The sequence below is a fragment of the Mustelus asterias genome, chromosome 1 (assembly GCF_964213995.1).
Source record: "Mustelus asterias chromosome 1, sMusAst1.hap1.1, whole genome shotgun sequence".
Lineage (NCBI taxonomy): Eukaryota > Metazoa > Chordata > Chondrichthyes > Carcharhiniformes > Triakidae > Mustelus > Mustelus asterias.
In genome coordinates this window covers 187,992,086-188,006,543 of record NC_135801.1, presented here as the reverse complement: position 1 = coordinate 188,006,543, position 14,458 = coordinate 187,992,086, and the positions used below count along the sequence as shown (strand labels likewise).

Below are 14,458 nucleotides of genomic sequence, written 5' to 3'. Positions count from 1 at the left end.
CCTCCTGGCTCGCTAACGTGCCTTTAGGGAAGGAAATCTGCCCTCCTTACCATGTCTGTCCTACATGTGACTCCACAGCAATGTACCCGCTGCAATGGCCTAACAAGCTACTCAGTTGTATACAAGATAGTGTCTCACCACCACCCTCACAGGGAAATAGGGATGGACAATATATTTTTAAAATTTGTTCATGGGACCTGGGCCTCGCTGGCTGGGCCAGCATTTATTGCCCATCCCTAGTTGCCTGAGGGCAGTTGAGAGTCAACCCCATTGCTGTGACTCTGGAGTCACATGTAGGCCAGATCAGGTAAGGACAGCAGATTTCCTTCCCTGAAGGACATTAGTGAACCAGATGAGTTTTTCTGACAATCGGCAATGGTTTCATGGTCATCAGCCGATTCTTAATTCTAGATGTAAAGATAAATAATTTTATTCTACCATCTGCCATGATGGGATTCAAACCCCGATCCCAGTACGTTCGCTGAGTTTCAAGATTAACAGCCTAGCGATAATGCCACTAGGGTTGCACGGTGGCACAGTGGTTAGCACTGCTGCCTCACAGCGCCAGGAACCCGGGTTTGATTCCCGGCTTGGGTCACTGTCTGTGTGGAGTTTGCACATTCTCCCCGTGTCTGCGTGGGTTTCCTCCTGGGTGCTCCGGTTTCCTCCCACAGCCCAAAGATGTGCTGGTTAGGTGCATTGGCCGTGCTAAATTCTCCCTCAGTGTCTCCGAACAGGCGCCGGAGTGTGGTGACTCGGGGATTTTCACAGTAACTTCATTGCAGTGTTAATGTAAGCCTACTTGTCACACTAATAAATAAACTTTAACATCGCCTCCCCTAATAAATGCCAACCTTGCCAGGAATATCAACATCTTGTGAATGACTGGAAAAAAGAGACTGCTTGAAATAGATTCTGGGACATCCCTTTAATTTCAGTTACTGTGGTAACTAGAAGCCAGCCATCGAAACGTGAAAATAAAAACCAGCCAATGTACATACGCTGACCCTCTGCTGTCAAGGACACAGGTGCACACAGTTTTATCATCTTCCTTTTCTGAAATGAGGATTTCTATTCAATATTGGTATGCTGTTCTGAAACCCCCTCTCATCTATTCTCTCAGCTTGTTGCCATGGAGATGTTAAACTTCTACTTTGACATTGTGGCCCTGAATATTTTGTTTTTAAGCAGGGCTTTATTCATGCAGCATTGTTAACAGGGTTACAGGCTGCCAATCTGGAGTACACTAAGGCAAATACATTTCCCTGTATAATTGACATGGATCAGCTACTCACTGAAAAGACAAAGCAGAGAAGTACATATTTACATAACTCTCTCCACAACCTCAGGACATTCGATAACGTGGAACAGCTATTGAGGGACTTTTATTTTTTACTTGATGGTTATAATAATGTAGGGAATGTGGGAACCAATTCAGGCACTGCAAACTCCAGCACACTGCAACTGAAATTTGGCATGTCAGCTACGACTCTCACCAACTTTTACAGATGCACCATAGAAAGCATTCTTTCTGGTTGTATCACAGCTTGGTATGGGCTCCTGCTCTGCCCAAGACCGCAAGGAACTACAAAAGGTCGTGAATGTAGCCCAATCCATCACACAAACCAGTCTCCCATCCATTGACTCTGTCTACACCTGCCTCGGCAAAGCAGCCAGCAATAATTAAGGACCCCTCTCTTCCACCTTCTTCCATTGGGAAAAAGATACAAAAGTCTGAGGTCAAGTACCAACCGACTCAAGAACAGCTTCTTCCCTGCTGCTGTCAGACTTTTGAATGGACCTACCTCGTATTAAGTTGATCTTTCTCTACACCCTAGCTATGACTGTAATACTACATTCTGCACACTCTCGTTTCCTTCTCTATGAATGGTATGTTTTGTCTGTATAGCACGCAAGAAACAATACTTTTCACTGTATGTTAATACGTGTGAAAATAATAAATCAAATCAAATCAAAAATCAAATCTTTATGTGAAGAAATGTCTCCTCACCTCTGTCCTAAATGGTCTATCGCGAATCCTCAGACTGTGACCCCTGGTTCTGGACTCCCCTACCATCGAGAACATCCTCCCTGCATCTACCCTGTCTAGTCCTGTTAGAATTTTATAAGCTTATAGAACAAAGAACAAAGAACAAAGAACAATACAGCACAGGAACAGGCCCTTCGGCCCTCCAAGCCCGCGCCGCTCCCTGGTCCAGGATTGAATCCTGAATCCAGGATTCCCGCCCAATTTTCCAGCCTATCTACATACCAATATCCTATCCACCGAGCTGTCCCTCACAGCTACGATGCTTTGTTCATTACAACCTATTAACTTACCCCCACCCCCCCATTCCAGACCATGTGATCTCCAGGGAGAGGCGAAAACCCAGAGTGAAAAACCCCAGGGCCAATATGGGGAAAAAAAAATCTGGGAAATTCCTCTCCGACCCCCTGAGGCGATCGAAACGAGTCCAGGAGATCACAATGGCCCCGATCGGAAAATGCTTCCCAACCCTAGTCATTTCCACTTCCACGAACACCATATGAATTCCCTGCCCCTGAGACAGGTTCCCAACTATCCGCAGTCTCACTCTGTACTGGCACCAGCAAGATGATCGTAGAATGAAGCCTTGAAACGAGAAACCAGGAACAATTAGCCCGCGCCGCTCCCTGGTCCAAACTAGACCACTCTTTTGTATCCCTCCATTCCCACTCCGTTCATATAGCTGTCTAGATAAGTCTTAAACGTTCCCAGTGTGTCCGCCTCCACCACCTTGCCCGGCAACACATTCCAGGCCCCCACGACCCTCTGTGTGAAATATGTCCTTCTGATATCTGTGTTAAACCTCCCCCCCTTCACCTTGAACCTATGACCCCTCGTGAACGTCACCACCGACCCGGGGAAAAGCTTCCCACCGTTCACCCTATCTATGCCTTTCATAATTTTATACACCTCTATTAAGTCTCCCCTCATCCTCCGTCTTTCCAAGGAGAACAACCCCAGTTTCCCCAATCTCTCCTCATAACCAAGCCCCTCCATACCAGGCAACATCCTGGTAAACCTCCTCTGTACTCTCTCCAAAGCCTCCACGTCCTTCTGGTAGTGTGGTGACCAGAACTGGACGCAGTATTCCAAATGCGGCCGAACCAACGTTCTATACATCTGCAACATCAGACCCCAACTTTTATACTCTATAGCTGGAAAAGAACAAGTTGGACTTTGCAGAGTGATCCTTAATTCCACCACAGCAAGGATAAAGGGAGGAGGAAGATGAGGGAACATATACTTCGATCAAAGAGGGAACGTGAGAATCATTCAGAGCAACAATGGCCATCATGATAACCCCCTGTCTACATCAATGGGGACAAAGTAGAAAGTGTCGAGAGCTTCAAGTTTTTAGGTGTCCAGATCACCAACAACCTGTCCTGGTCCCCCCATGCTGACACTATAGTTAAGAAAGCCCATCAACGCCTCTACTTTCTCAGAAGACTAAGGAAATTTGGCATGTTAGCTACGACTCTGACCAACCTTTACAGATGCATCAGAGAAACCAGTCTTTCTGGTTGTATCACAACTTGGTATGGCTCCTGCTCTGCCCAAGACCGCAAAGAACTACAAAAGGTCGTGAATATAGCCCAATCCATCACACAAACCAGCCTCCCATCCATTGACTCTGTCTACACTTCCCGCTGCCTCGGCAAAGCAGCCAACATAATTAAGGACCCCACGCACCCTGGACATTCTCTCTTCCACCTTCTTCCTTCGGGAAAAAGATACAACTATAGATACAACTATAGGGTTCAGGCATAACTATAGGGTTCGTGGTGGGAGGTACAGGAAGGATATCAGAGGTAGGCTCTTTACGCAGAGAGTGGTTGGGGTGTGGAATGGACTGCCTGCAGTGAAAGTGGAGTCAGACACTTTAGGAACATTTAAGCGGTTATTGGATAGGCACATGGAGCACACCAGGATGATAGGGAGTGGAATAGCTTGATCTTGGTTTCAGATAAAGCTCGGCACAACATCGTGGGCTGAAGGGCCTGTTCTGTGCTGTACTGTTCTATGTTCTATGTTCTAAAAGTCTGCGGTCACGTACCAACCGACTCAAGAACAGCTTCTTCCCTGCTGCTGTCAGACTTTTGAATGGACCTACCTTGCATGAAGTTGATCTTTCTCTATACCATAGCTATGACTGCTGTAACACTACATTCTGCACTCTCTCCTTTCTTTCTCTGTGAACAGTATGTTTTGTCTGTATAGCGTGCAAGAAACAATACTTTTCACTGTATACTAATACATGTGACAATAATAAATCAAATCAAATCAAAAAGATCACAACAAGGAGGAATCTTAAAGGTGAAAGAGTCAGCAACAGCCCCTCCCGCCTCTCCCCGCCGCTCCCCCCAATCCCACTCATTCAGAGCTCTGTGGCTGATGTGGAGATTGGTCGTGGAGTGCCGATTTTCAGTCCGTCTGAGAGCACAAAGCGCTAAAATCTTTTCAGAGAGCTGGAGCTCTGTGCAGCCCTGCCCACCATGTACCCAGGTCGCTGGTCAGATTATTATACAAGTATTACCCCAGGATCATGGATGGAAAGCTATCTATCAGCCTGTTTACAATGCAGACCAGTGGCTGAGGAACACGTTCATTAATCATACTACAGCCATTTATCTTCCCTTAACATGCTAATCGAAAGAACCTAGAGGGAGTCTAATCCAATTTAAACACAGTGGAAATTGTGCTGTTTGTGTTGCAGCTTGTCAGAGGTATCGAGGCCTGAAAGGAGGAGGATTTACCAGTGTTCCTTTCTCAATATCTAACCCGATGACAATCTGAAGGAACTACACTTATGTCATCTGTGAGGGATGGAACTTTCAGGAACTTGGAGCATTCTAATAAAAGCTTCTATTTGTGATGTTTCACTTCTCCAGGAGACAGAGTGTCACTGAATGAAGTATTTACTTGCTTTTAATAGATTTACTTTTTCAATATTGATTCATTGCTTCTTTAATCCATCCTGCATTACTTTACTCGCAGGATATTTGACACTGCACATGTACTCCTTGTTAGGTATACATAGAAACAGAGAAACTGGAAGAGGCAGGAGGCCATTCGGCCCTTCGAGCCTGCTCCACCATTAATCTTGATCATGGTTGATCATCAAATTCAATATTCTGATCCCCCCTTGATCCCTTTAGCCCCAAGAGCTATATCTAATTTCTTCTTGAAATCATGCAATATTTTGGCCTTCAACACTTTGTGTGGCAGTGTATTGATTGCAGGTGCTCTGACTGAAATTTTCAATTCCTGCAAGGGAGGTGCCAGATGACTGGAGAACAGCTGATGCAGTTCCACTATTTAAAGAGGATTGTAGAGATAAACCAGGGAACTACAGATCAGTGAGTCTCATGTCAGTGGTAGGGAAACGATTGGAGAAACTTCTGAGCATCTATCTGAGCATTGGAGCATCTATCTCCACTTGGAGAGGCAAAGCTTGATCAGGGATAGTCAGCATGGCTTCGTCGGAAGGAGGTCATGCCTAACAATTTTTTTTGAAATTTTTTTGAGGAGGTGACCGGGTGTGTAGATGAGGGTAGTGCAGTCGATGTAGTTTATATGGATTTCAGCAAAGCCTTTGACAAGGTTCCACATGAGAGACTTGTAAAGAAGATAAATTCACATGGGATACAGGGTAATTTGATAAAGTGGATTCAAAATTAACTCAGTTGCAGAACACAGAGGGCGATGGCAGGAGGCTGCTTGAGTGACTGGAAGCCAGTGTCCAGTGGCGTACCACAGGGATCTGTGTTGGGCCCCCTGTTATCCGTCATTTATTTAAATGACATAGATGACTATGTAGGAGGTAGGTTTAGTAAGTTTGCAGATGATACAAAGATTGGACGGATGGTTACCAGTGGAGCGGAGTGTCCTGGGCTACAAGAAGATATAGACAGAATGGTTAAAAGGGCAGATAAGTGGCAGATAGAACTTAACCCTGAAAAGAGTGAGGTGATACACTTTGGAAAGAGTAATTTGACAAGAAAGTGCTCAATGAATGGTAGGACACTGGGAAGTTCTGTGGAACAAAGGGAGCCTGGCATGTTTATACACAGACTCTGAAAGCTGAAGGGCATATTAGTAGGGTGGTGAAAAAGGCAGATAGGGAGACTTGCCTTTATCAATCGAGGCAAAGGTTACAAAAGCAGGGAAGCCATGTTGGAGTTGTACAGAACTTCTGTGAGGCCACAGTTAGAATACTGTGTGTAGTTCTGGTTATGATGTGGAGATGCCGGCGTTGGACTGGGGTGAACACAGTAAGAGTTTTAACAACACCAGGTTAAAGTCCAACAGGTTTATTTGGTAGCAAACACCATTAGCTTTCAGAACGCTGCTCCTTTGTCAGATGGAGTGGAAATGTTTGAGAGCACATTTCCACTCCATCTGACGAAGGAGCAGCGCTCCGAAAGCTAATGGTATTTGCTACCAAATAAACCTGTTGGACTTTAACCTGGTGTTGTTAAAACTCTTACTGTGTAGTTCTGGTTGCCACATTATCAGAAGGATGCGATTGCACTGGAGGAAGTGGAGAGGAGATTCACCAGGATGCTGCCTGGGATGGAACACTTAAGTAATGAAGAGTGATTGCGTACAAAGAACAAAGAAAAGTACAGCACAGGAACAGGCCCTCCTGTGCCGATCATGATGCCCTAACTAAATGAAAAAAAACCTTCTGCCCTTACTCAGTCCATATCCCTCTATTCCCTCCCTATTCATGTACCCATCCAGATGTCTCTTAAATGTTACTAATGTGCCATGCATATGCTCACATGCTCAGCCTGTCCAGATCATATTGAAGCATTTCTCCATCCCCCTCACAGTTCACCCTCCCGCCCAGAACCAGCATATCTTTCGGATTGTGGGAGGAAACTGCCACCTGGAGGAAACCCACTCAGACACGGGGAGAATGTGTAGACTCCGCACAGACAGTGACCCAAGCCGGGAATCGAGCCCAGGTCACTGGTGCTGAGAGACAGCAGTGCTAACCACTATGCCACCGTGCCGCCCTACTTGGGGTGTTTATCTGAGGAAGGACGTCCTTGCTATGGTTGGAGCACAGAGAAGGTTTACCAGGCTGATTCCTGGGATGGCAAGTCTGTAATATGAGGAGAGACTAAGTCGGTTAGGATTTTATTCACTGGAGTTTAGAAGAGTGAGAGGGGATCACATAGAAACTTATAAAATTCTAACAGGGTTAGACGGGTATATTCAGAAAGAATGTTCCCAATAGTGGGGGAGTCCAGAACGAGGGGTCATTGTTTGAGGATAAGGGATAAACCTTTTAGAACTGAGGTGAGGAGAAATTTCTTCACCCAGAGGGTGGTGAATGTGTGGAATTAACTACCACAGAAAGTAGTTGAGGCCAAACATGTGTGATTTCAAGAAGAAATTAGATTAAGGGCAGCACTGTGGCACAATGGTTAGCACTGCTGCTTCACAGTGCTAGGGACCCGGGTTCGGTTCCTGGCTTGGGTCGCTGTCTGTGTGGAGTTTGCAAGTTCTCCCCGTGGGTTTCCTCCGGGTGCTCCGGTTTCCTCCCACAGTCCAGAGATGTGCGGGTTAGGTGGATTGGCCATGCTAAAATTGCCCCTTAGTGTCAGGGGGGCTAGCTAGGGTAAATACATGGGGTTATGTGGATACGGCCTGAGTGGGATTGTGATTGGCGCAGACTCGATGGGCCGAATGGCCTCCTTCTGCACTGTAAGATTCTATAATTCTATATGGCTCTTGGGGCTAAAGGGATCAAGGGATATGGGGGGAAGGGGGAGTCAGGATATTGAATTCAATGATCAGCCATGACCAAAATGAATGGCAGAGCAGACTCGAAGGGCCGAACGGCCAACCCCTGCTTCTAGTTTCTATGTTCTTAAGCCTGCTCCACCATTCATTTTAATCATGGCTGATCATCAAAATCAATATCCATGTAGACTGGGGCAGTGAAAAGCCACCACCATCTATACCGAGGAAACTGGAGCTGGTCAATCGATGCCAGTGACTCTAGGCTACCATCAACATCAACAGATATTCTGCAAAGTCATCGCTGACAACTAGAAACTTTCAATTTTGACTTTTGAAGCATGATCACGGCTGAAGCCAATCCTGTTCTCACCAGACGTTCGCAGGTGATTGCTTTCCAGCAGGGGTCATTAGAAAGTGAGGTGTGGTTGGTGCCAAGGCTGACAGTATTGGCGCACTCGGAACAGCTGGATCTCCTCAGTGGCTGAGGTTAATTAACTGAGCGCCTACGTGGGACTGAATTACCCTGCCTCGACAGCTCCAGTGAAAATAAAAGGCATTAAACCAACACTTCGCTGTTTCATGAAAGCAAAATACTGCGGATGCTGGAATCAGAAACAAAAACAGGAAACGCTGGAAAATCTCAGCAGGTCTGACAGCATCTGTGGAGGGAGAATAGAGCCAACGTTTCGAGTCTGGATGACCCTTCGGCAGAGCTCCACCTGCTTTGACAAAGGGTCATCCAGACTCGAAACATTGGCTCCATTCTCCCTTGCTGACGCTGTCAGACTTCTGAGATTTTCCAGCATTTTCTGTTTTTATTTCATTGCTTCCTTGATTCTGAGCTAATTTAAGGTCACAACAGTAAGTTATAATCATCGCCACAGGAGATGACAAAGATTTTACCTCAGCCATGAAGCAGAGGAGAGGGTAGTTAAAATGGCCATCAGGTTGTGATCAAAGTGGGCGGCACGGTGGCACAGTGGTTAGCACTGATGCCTCACAGTGCCAGGGACCCGGGTTCAATTCCAACCTCGGGTGACAGTCTGTGTGGAGTCTGTATACTCTCCCCGTGTCGGTTTCCTCCGGGTGCTCCGGTTTCCTCCCATAGTCCAAAGATGTGGGGGTTAGGTTGATTGTCCATGCTAAATTGCCCCTTAGTGTCCCAAAATATGTAGGTTAGGGGGATTAGCAGGGTAAATACATGGGGTTACGGGGATAGGGGCTGGGTGAGATTGCTTTCAGTGCAGGCTTAATGGGCTGAATGGCCTCCTTCTGCACTGTAGGGATTCTATGATTCTAAGGTGGTTGCTATGTTGGCATGGCTGATGCTATTTTGAGCCAGGCTATTTCAGACCCAGGAAGACCGCTTGCTCTTGGAAGTGGGGGGGGCCTACTTAATGCACCAGGGCTGCTGCCCCAATGGCGTCATTGACACTGAGGCTGGAGTAACAGGAAGTCCACGATTCTGCCAGCTGAAAGGGGTAGAGGCAGCAGAGTGGGCAGAGCTCCTCAGCCCTGGGCTCCCCTCTTCCTCCCACCACTGTGGGCAGCTCCTATCAACATCTGTTTTGGGAGAAACAGATGGCCACAAACACTTGGCCGAGTTCTCACTCCGACCAGCCTTGACATCTCTCCCGCCAACATAGTGTGGGAGACAACTCGGTGGATTCAGAAAGGCCCTGGCCCCCACTTTCAACTCACTGAGGGGAGCAGGGATGGCTTGCAAGTCAAAGTTAAAGCTCACTAAGGCCTTGAGAGTTGCTCACAGCACGGTCAGCTATGAAGCAGGAAGCAAGCATTACTGGAACAAGTGACAATGCTCAACGGTACTGATGGGAAGAGGGAGAAATCACGGAAACTTATGTTGCTATATTTTTAATACATCAACTTCTCCATGGATGATGAATGCGAAATATGTGTCCATTGTCCACAGAAGAATGTTTCTTAAATTATTAGATTGGCACTGACTGCACTGCTGCTGCAACAACTATCTTTTTATTTGAAGCACCCTTAGCTCGATTTTCTCACAAGCAGGCCTGAGGCAGAAGGTAGTTTATGGTCAGCAAGATATGGACCGGCCATCACAATCAGACAGTAAACCACTGGCACTGGGTCTGTCTACTCTTGCTAATCTTGTTTTTTGTTCATTCATTCGTGGGACATGGGCGTCGCTGGCTGGCCAGCATTTATTGCCCATCCCTAGTTGCCCGAGATAAAAGCAAATTACTGCGGATGCTGGAACCTGAAACCAAAAGAGAAAATGCTGGAAAATCTCAGCAGGTCTGGCAGTGTCTTTAAGGAGAGAAAAGAGCTGACGTTTCGAATCCAAATGACCCAAAATGAATGGTGGAGCAGGCTCGAAGGGCCAAATGGCCTATTCCGGCTTCACTTGAAAGTGGCAATGCAGGTGGAGAAGGTAGTCAAGAAGGCATACGGCATGCCTGCCTTCATTGGTCGGGGCATTGAATTTAAAAATCGGCAAGTCATGTTGCAGTTTTATAGAACCTTAGTTAGGCCGCACTTAGAATATAGTGTTCAATTCTGGTTGCCACACTACCAGAAGGATGTGGAGGCTTTGGAGAGGGCATAAAAAAGATTTACCAGGATGTTGCCTGGCATGGAGGGCATGAGCTATGAGGAGAGGTTGGAGAAACTTGGTTTGCTCCCCTCTGGGACGATGGAGGTTGATGGGGCAACCTGATAGAAGTCTACAAGATTATGAGGGGCATGGACAGAGTGGATAGTCAGAAGCTTTTTCCCAGGGTGGAAGAGTCAATTACTAGGGGGCATAGGTTTAAGGTGTGAGGGGCAAGGTTTAAAGGAGATGTACGAGGCAAGTTTTTTATACAAAGGGTAGTGGATGCCTGGAACTCGCTGCCTGGGGAGGTAGTGGAAGCAGATATGAGAGTGACTTTTAGGGGACATCTTGACAAATACATGAGTAGGACGGGGATATAGGGATATGGTCCCCGGAAGGGTAGGGGGTTTTAGTTAAGTCGGGCAGCATGGTCGGTGCAGGCTTGGAGGGCCGAAGGGCCTGATCCTGTGCTGCAATTTTCTTTGATCTTTATTTAAGAGTAATAGCTTGGTGCCTTTGGATTTTTCCAGCTGAGGTTTCTCCTCAGCTAGAAACATTTTTAATCATCCCCTGTGGGTAACATGGTTTTGAGTGACTGAAAACGACCTTTTAAAAAAAGTACAGCGCTATTTGCAAGTTATTTTAGGGTCGGTCACCAGCTATTACTGTCTTTTTTATCGAAAAGAAGCAACTTTGATTTTAAGAGCTTCCTCCAACACCTGATACTCCAATAGCCAGCGAAGATGATTAATTCACCCTGTGGATATCTGTGTCCTTGTCTTTCATAGTGAGAGGATTCAAGAACAGGAGCAGGGATGTCTGGCTGCAATTATACAGGGCCTTGGTGAGACCACTTCTGGAATACTGTGTGCAGTTTTGGTCTCCTGATCCGAAGAAGGATATTCTTGCTCCAGAGGGAGTGCAGAGAAGGTTTGCCAGACTGATTCCTGGGATGGCAGGACTAACGTATGAGGAGAGATTGAGTCGGTTAGGATTGTATTTGCTGGAATGTAGAAGAATGGCAAGGGGGTGGATCTCATAGAAACCTATAAAATTCTAACAGGGCTAGACAGGGTAGATGCAGGAAGGATGTTCCGGATGGTGGGGCTATCCAAAACGAGGCGTCATAGTCTGAGGATACCGGGTAGACCGTTTAGGACAGAGATGAGAGGTGGCACGGGGCACAGTCGTTAGCACTGCTGCCTCACTGCGCCAGGACCCGGGTTCAATTCCAGCCTCAGATGACTGTCTGTGTGGAGTTTGCACGTTTTCCCCGTATCTGCGTGGGTTTCCTCCGGGTGCTCCGGTTTCCTCCCACAGTCCAAAGATGTGCGGGTTATGTTGGTTGGCCAGGATAAATTGCCCCTTAATGGCAGGGGGATTAGGAGGGTAAATATGTGGGGTTACGGGGATAGGACAGGACCTGAGTGGGGTTGTTGTCAGTGCAGGCTCGATGGCCAAATGGCCTCCTTCTGCACTGTAGATTCTGTGATTAAATTTCTTCACCCAGAGAGTGGTCCGCCTATGGACTTCGCTAGCACAGAAAGTAGTTGAGACTAAAACAGTGAATGTTTTCCAGAAGCAGTTACAAAAGCAGTTCCTACGAAACTCATCTCTAAACTCCATGGCCTGGGCCTTGACTCCTCCCTCTGCGACTGGATCCTGAACTTCCTAACCCACAGACCACAATCAGTAAGGATAGGCAACAACACCTCCTCCCAATGATCCTCAACACCGGTGTCCCACAAGACTGTGTCCTCAGCCCCCTTCTATACTCCTTATACACCTATGACTGTGCGGCCAAATTCCCCTCCAACTCAATTTCTAAGTTTGCTGCGACACTATTGTAGTGGGTCAGATCTCAAACAATGACGAGACAGAGTACAGGAAAGAGATAGAGCATCTGGTGAACTGGTGCGGCAACAATAATCTCCCCCTCAATGTCAACAAAACGAAGGGGATTGTCATCGATGTCAGGAAGCATAGTGGAGGACATGCCCCTGTCAACATTAATGGGGTCGAAGTTGAAATGGTCAAGGTGTCCAGATCACCAACAGCCTGCCCTGGTCCAACCCCCCCCCCCCCCCCCCCCCCCCCCCACCCCCCGCGCCCCCCCCCCACCCCCCACCCTGACACTATAGTTAAGAAAGCCCACCAAAGCCTCTACTTTCTCAGAAGACTAAGAAAATTTGGCATGTCAACCATGACTCTCACCAGCTTTTACAGATGCACCATAGAAAGCATTCTTTCTTGTTGTATCACAGCTTGGTACGGCTCCTGCTCTGCCCAGGACCGCAACAAACTACAAAAGGTCGTGAATGTAGCCCAATCCATCACGCAAACCAACCTCCCATCCATTGACTCTGTCCACACTTCCCGCTGCCTCGGCAAAGCAGCCAGCATAATTAAGGACCCCACACACCCCGGACATTCTCTCTTCCACCTTCTCTCGTCAAGAAAAAGATACATAAGTCCAAGGTCACGTACCAACCGACTCAAGAACAGCTTCTTTCCTGCTGCCGTCAGACGTTTGAATGGAACTACCTCGCATTATCATAGAAATCATAGAAACCCTACAGTGCAGAAGGAGGCCATTCGGCCCATCGAGTCTGCACCAACCACAATCCCACCCAGGCCCTACCCCCACATATTTACCCGCTAAGCCCTCTAACCTACGCATCTCAGGATTCTAAAGGGGCAATTTTTAACCTGGCCAATCAACCTAACCCGCACATCTTTGGACTGTGGGAGGAAACCGGAGCACCCGGAGGAAACCCACGCAGACACGAGGAGAATGTGCAAACTCCACACAGACAGTGACCCGAGCCGGGAATCGAACCCGGGACCCTGGAGCGGTGAAGCAGCAGTGCTAACCACTGCGCTACCGTGCCGCCTAAGTTGATCTTTCTCTACACCCTAGCTATGACTGTAACACTACATTCTGCACTCTCTTGTTTCCTTCTCTATGAATGGTATGTTTTGTCTGCATAGCGCGCAAGAAACAATACTTTTCACAGTATGTAACAATGTGACAATAATAAATCAAATCAAATCAAAGAAATTATAGATTATTATAGACAATAAACCGAGGGACTAAGATCTTACCAGGGCATCAAACACCAGCTTATCGTACGTGTTGTTGTTTGAAAACTCCATCATGATGCTAAAGAGAGCATCCAGCGTGTCCTGGAGAAACTGTGGAGAAAGAAAGAGAGGACGGGGTCAGAGGCAAGCTCCTGGGAATTCCTGGTAATCTACTTGATCTGATTTAAACGAATTTGAAGAATTTCAATTTGCTCTACTGTCAGAAACATGCGTGCCGGACTGTCGGACTGCCCCTGGTAGTTTCGTCAACCTACCAGGGGCAGGCACAACACCAGGGAAGCACGGTGGCACAGTGATTAGCACTACTGCCTCACAGCACCAGGGACCTAGGTTTGATTCCCGCCTTGGGTCACTGTCTGTGTGGAGTTTGCACATTCTCCCCATGTCTGCGTGGGTTTCTTTCGGGCGCTCTGGTTTCCTCCCACAGTCCAAAAGATGTGCAGGTTAGGTGGATTGGCTATGCTAAATTGCCCCTTAGTGTCAGGGGGATTGCTAGGGTAAATGCATGGGGTTATGGGGATAGGGCCTAGGTGGGATTGTGGTCGGTGCAGACTTGATGGGCCGAATGGCCTCCTTATATTAACACTGCAATGAAATTACTGTGAAATTCCCCTAGTCGCACTGCAGGATTCTATGGTGATTCTATGATAATCCCTCCTAAGTTTGAGCAGCAAGGCTTTGGAATTGCAGAGGAGGCCATCGGGACATGGGAATGTTGAGTGAGGGTGGGGGCTGGGGAGTAGCAGAGGGTGTGGACTCACAGGACGTGGCCAGCTAGCCAGAAGCACAGGTACACCCACAGTGCTGTTAGGGAGGAAGTTCCAGAACTTTGGACCCAGCAACTGCGAAGGAACGGCGATATATTTCCAAGTCAGGATGGTGAGTGGCCTGGAGGGGAAATTCCAGGTGGTGATGTTCCCATGTACCTACTGCCCTTGTCCTTCTAGATGGTTGGGTGCTGATTTGGAAGGTGC

The 14,458-nt window shown here is 47.4% G+C and overlaps 1 protein-coding gene across 1 annotated transcript in view; it reads right to left on the bottom strand.

Moving 5' to 3' along the window:
- LOC144500809 (dedicator of cytokinesis protein 2-like) overlaps positions 1-14,458 on the bottom strand; it is a 1,379,043-nt gene that overhangs the window by 983,387 nt on the left and 381,198 nt on the right. The window contains exon 20 of the mRNA XM_078224279.1: positions 13,485-13,574. Coding sequence (XP_078080405.1) covers positions 13,485-13,574 — 90 coding nt within the window. The remainder of the gene's footprint in view (positions 1-13,484; positions 13,575-14,458) is intronic.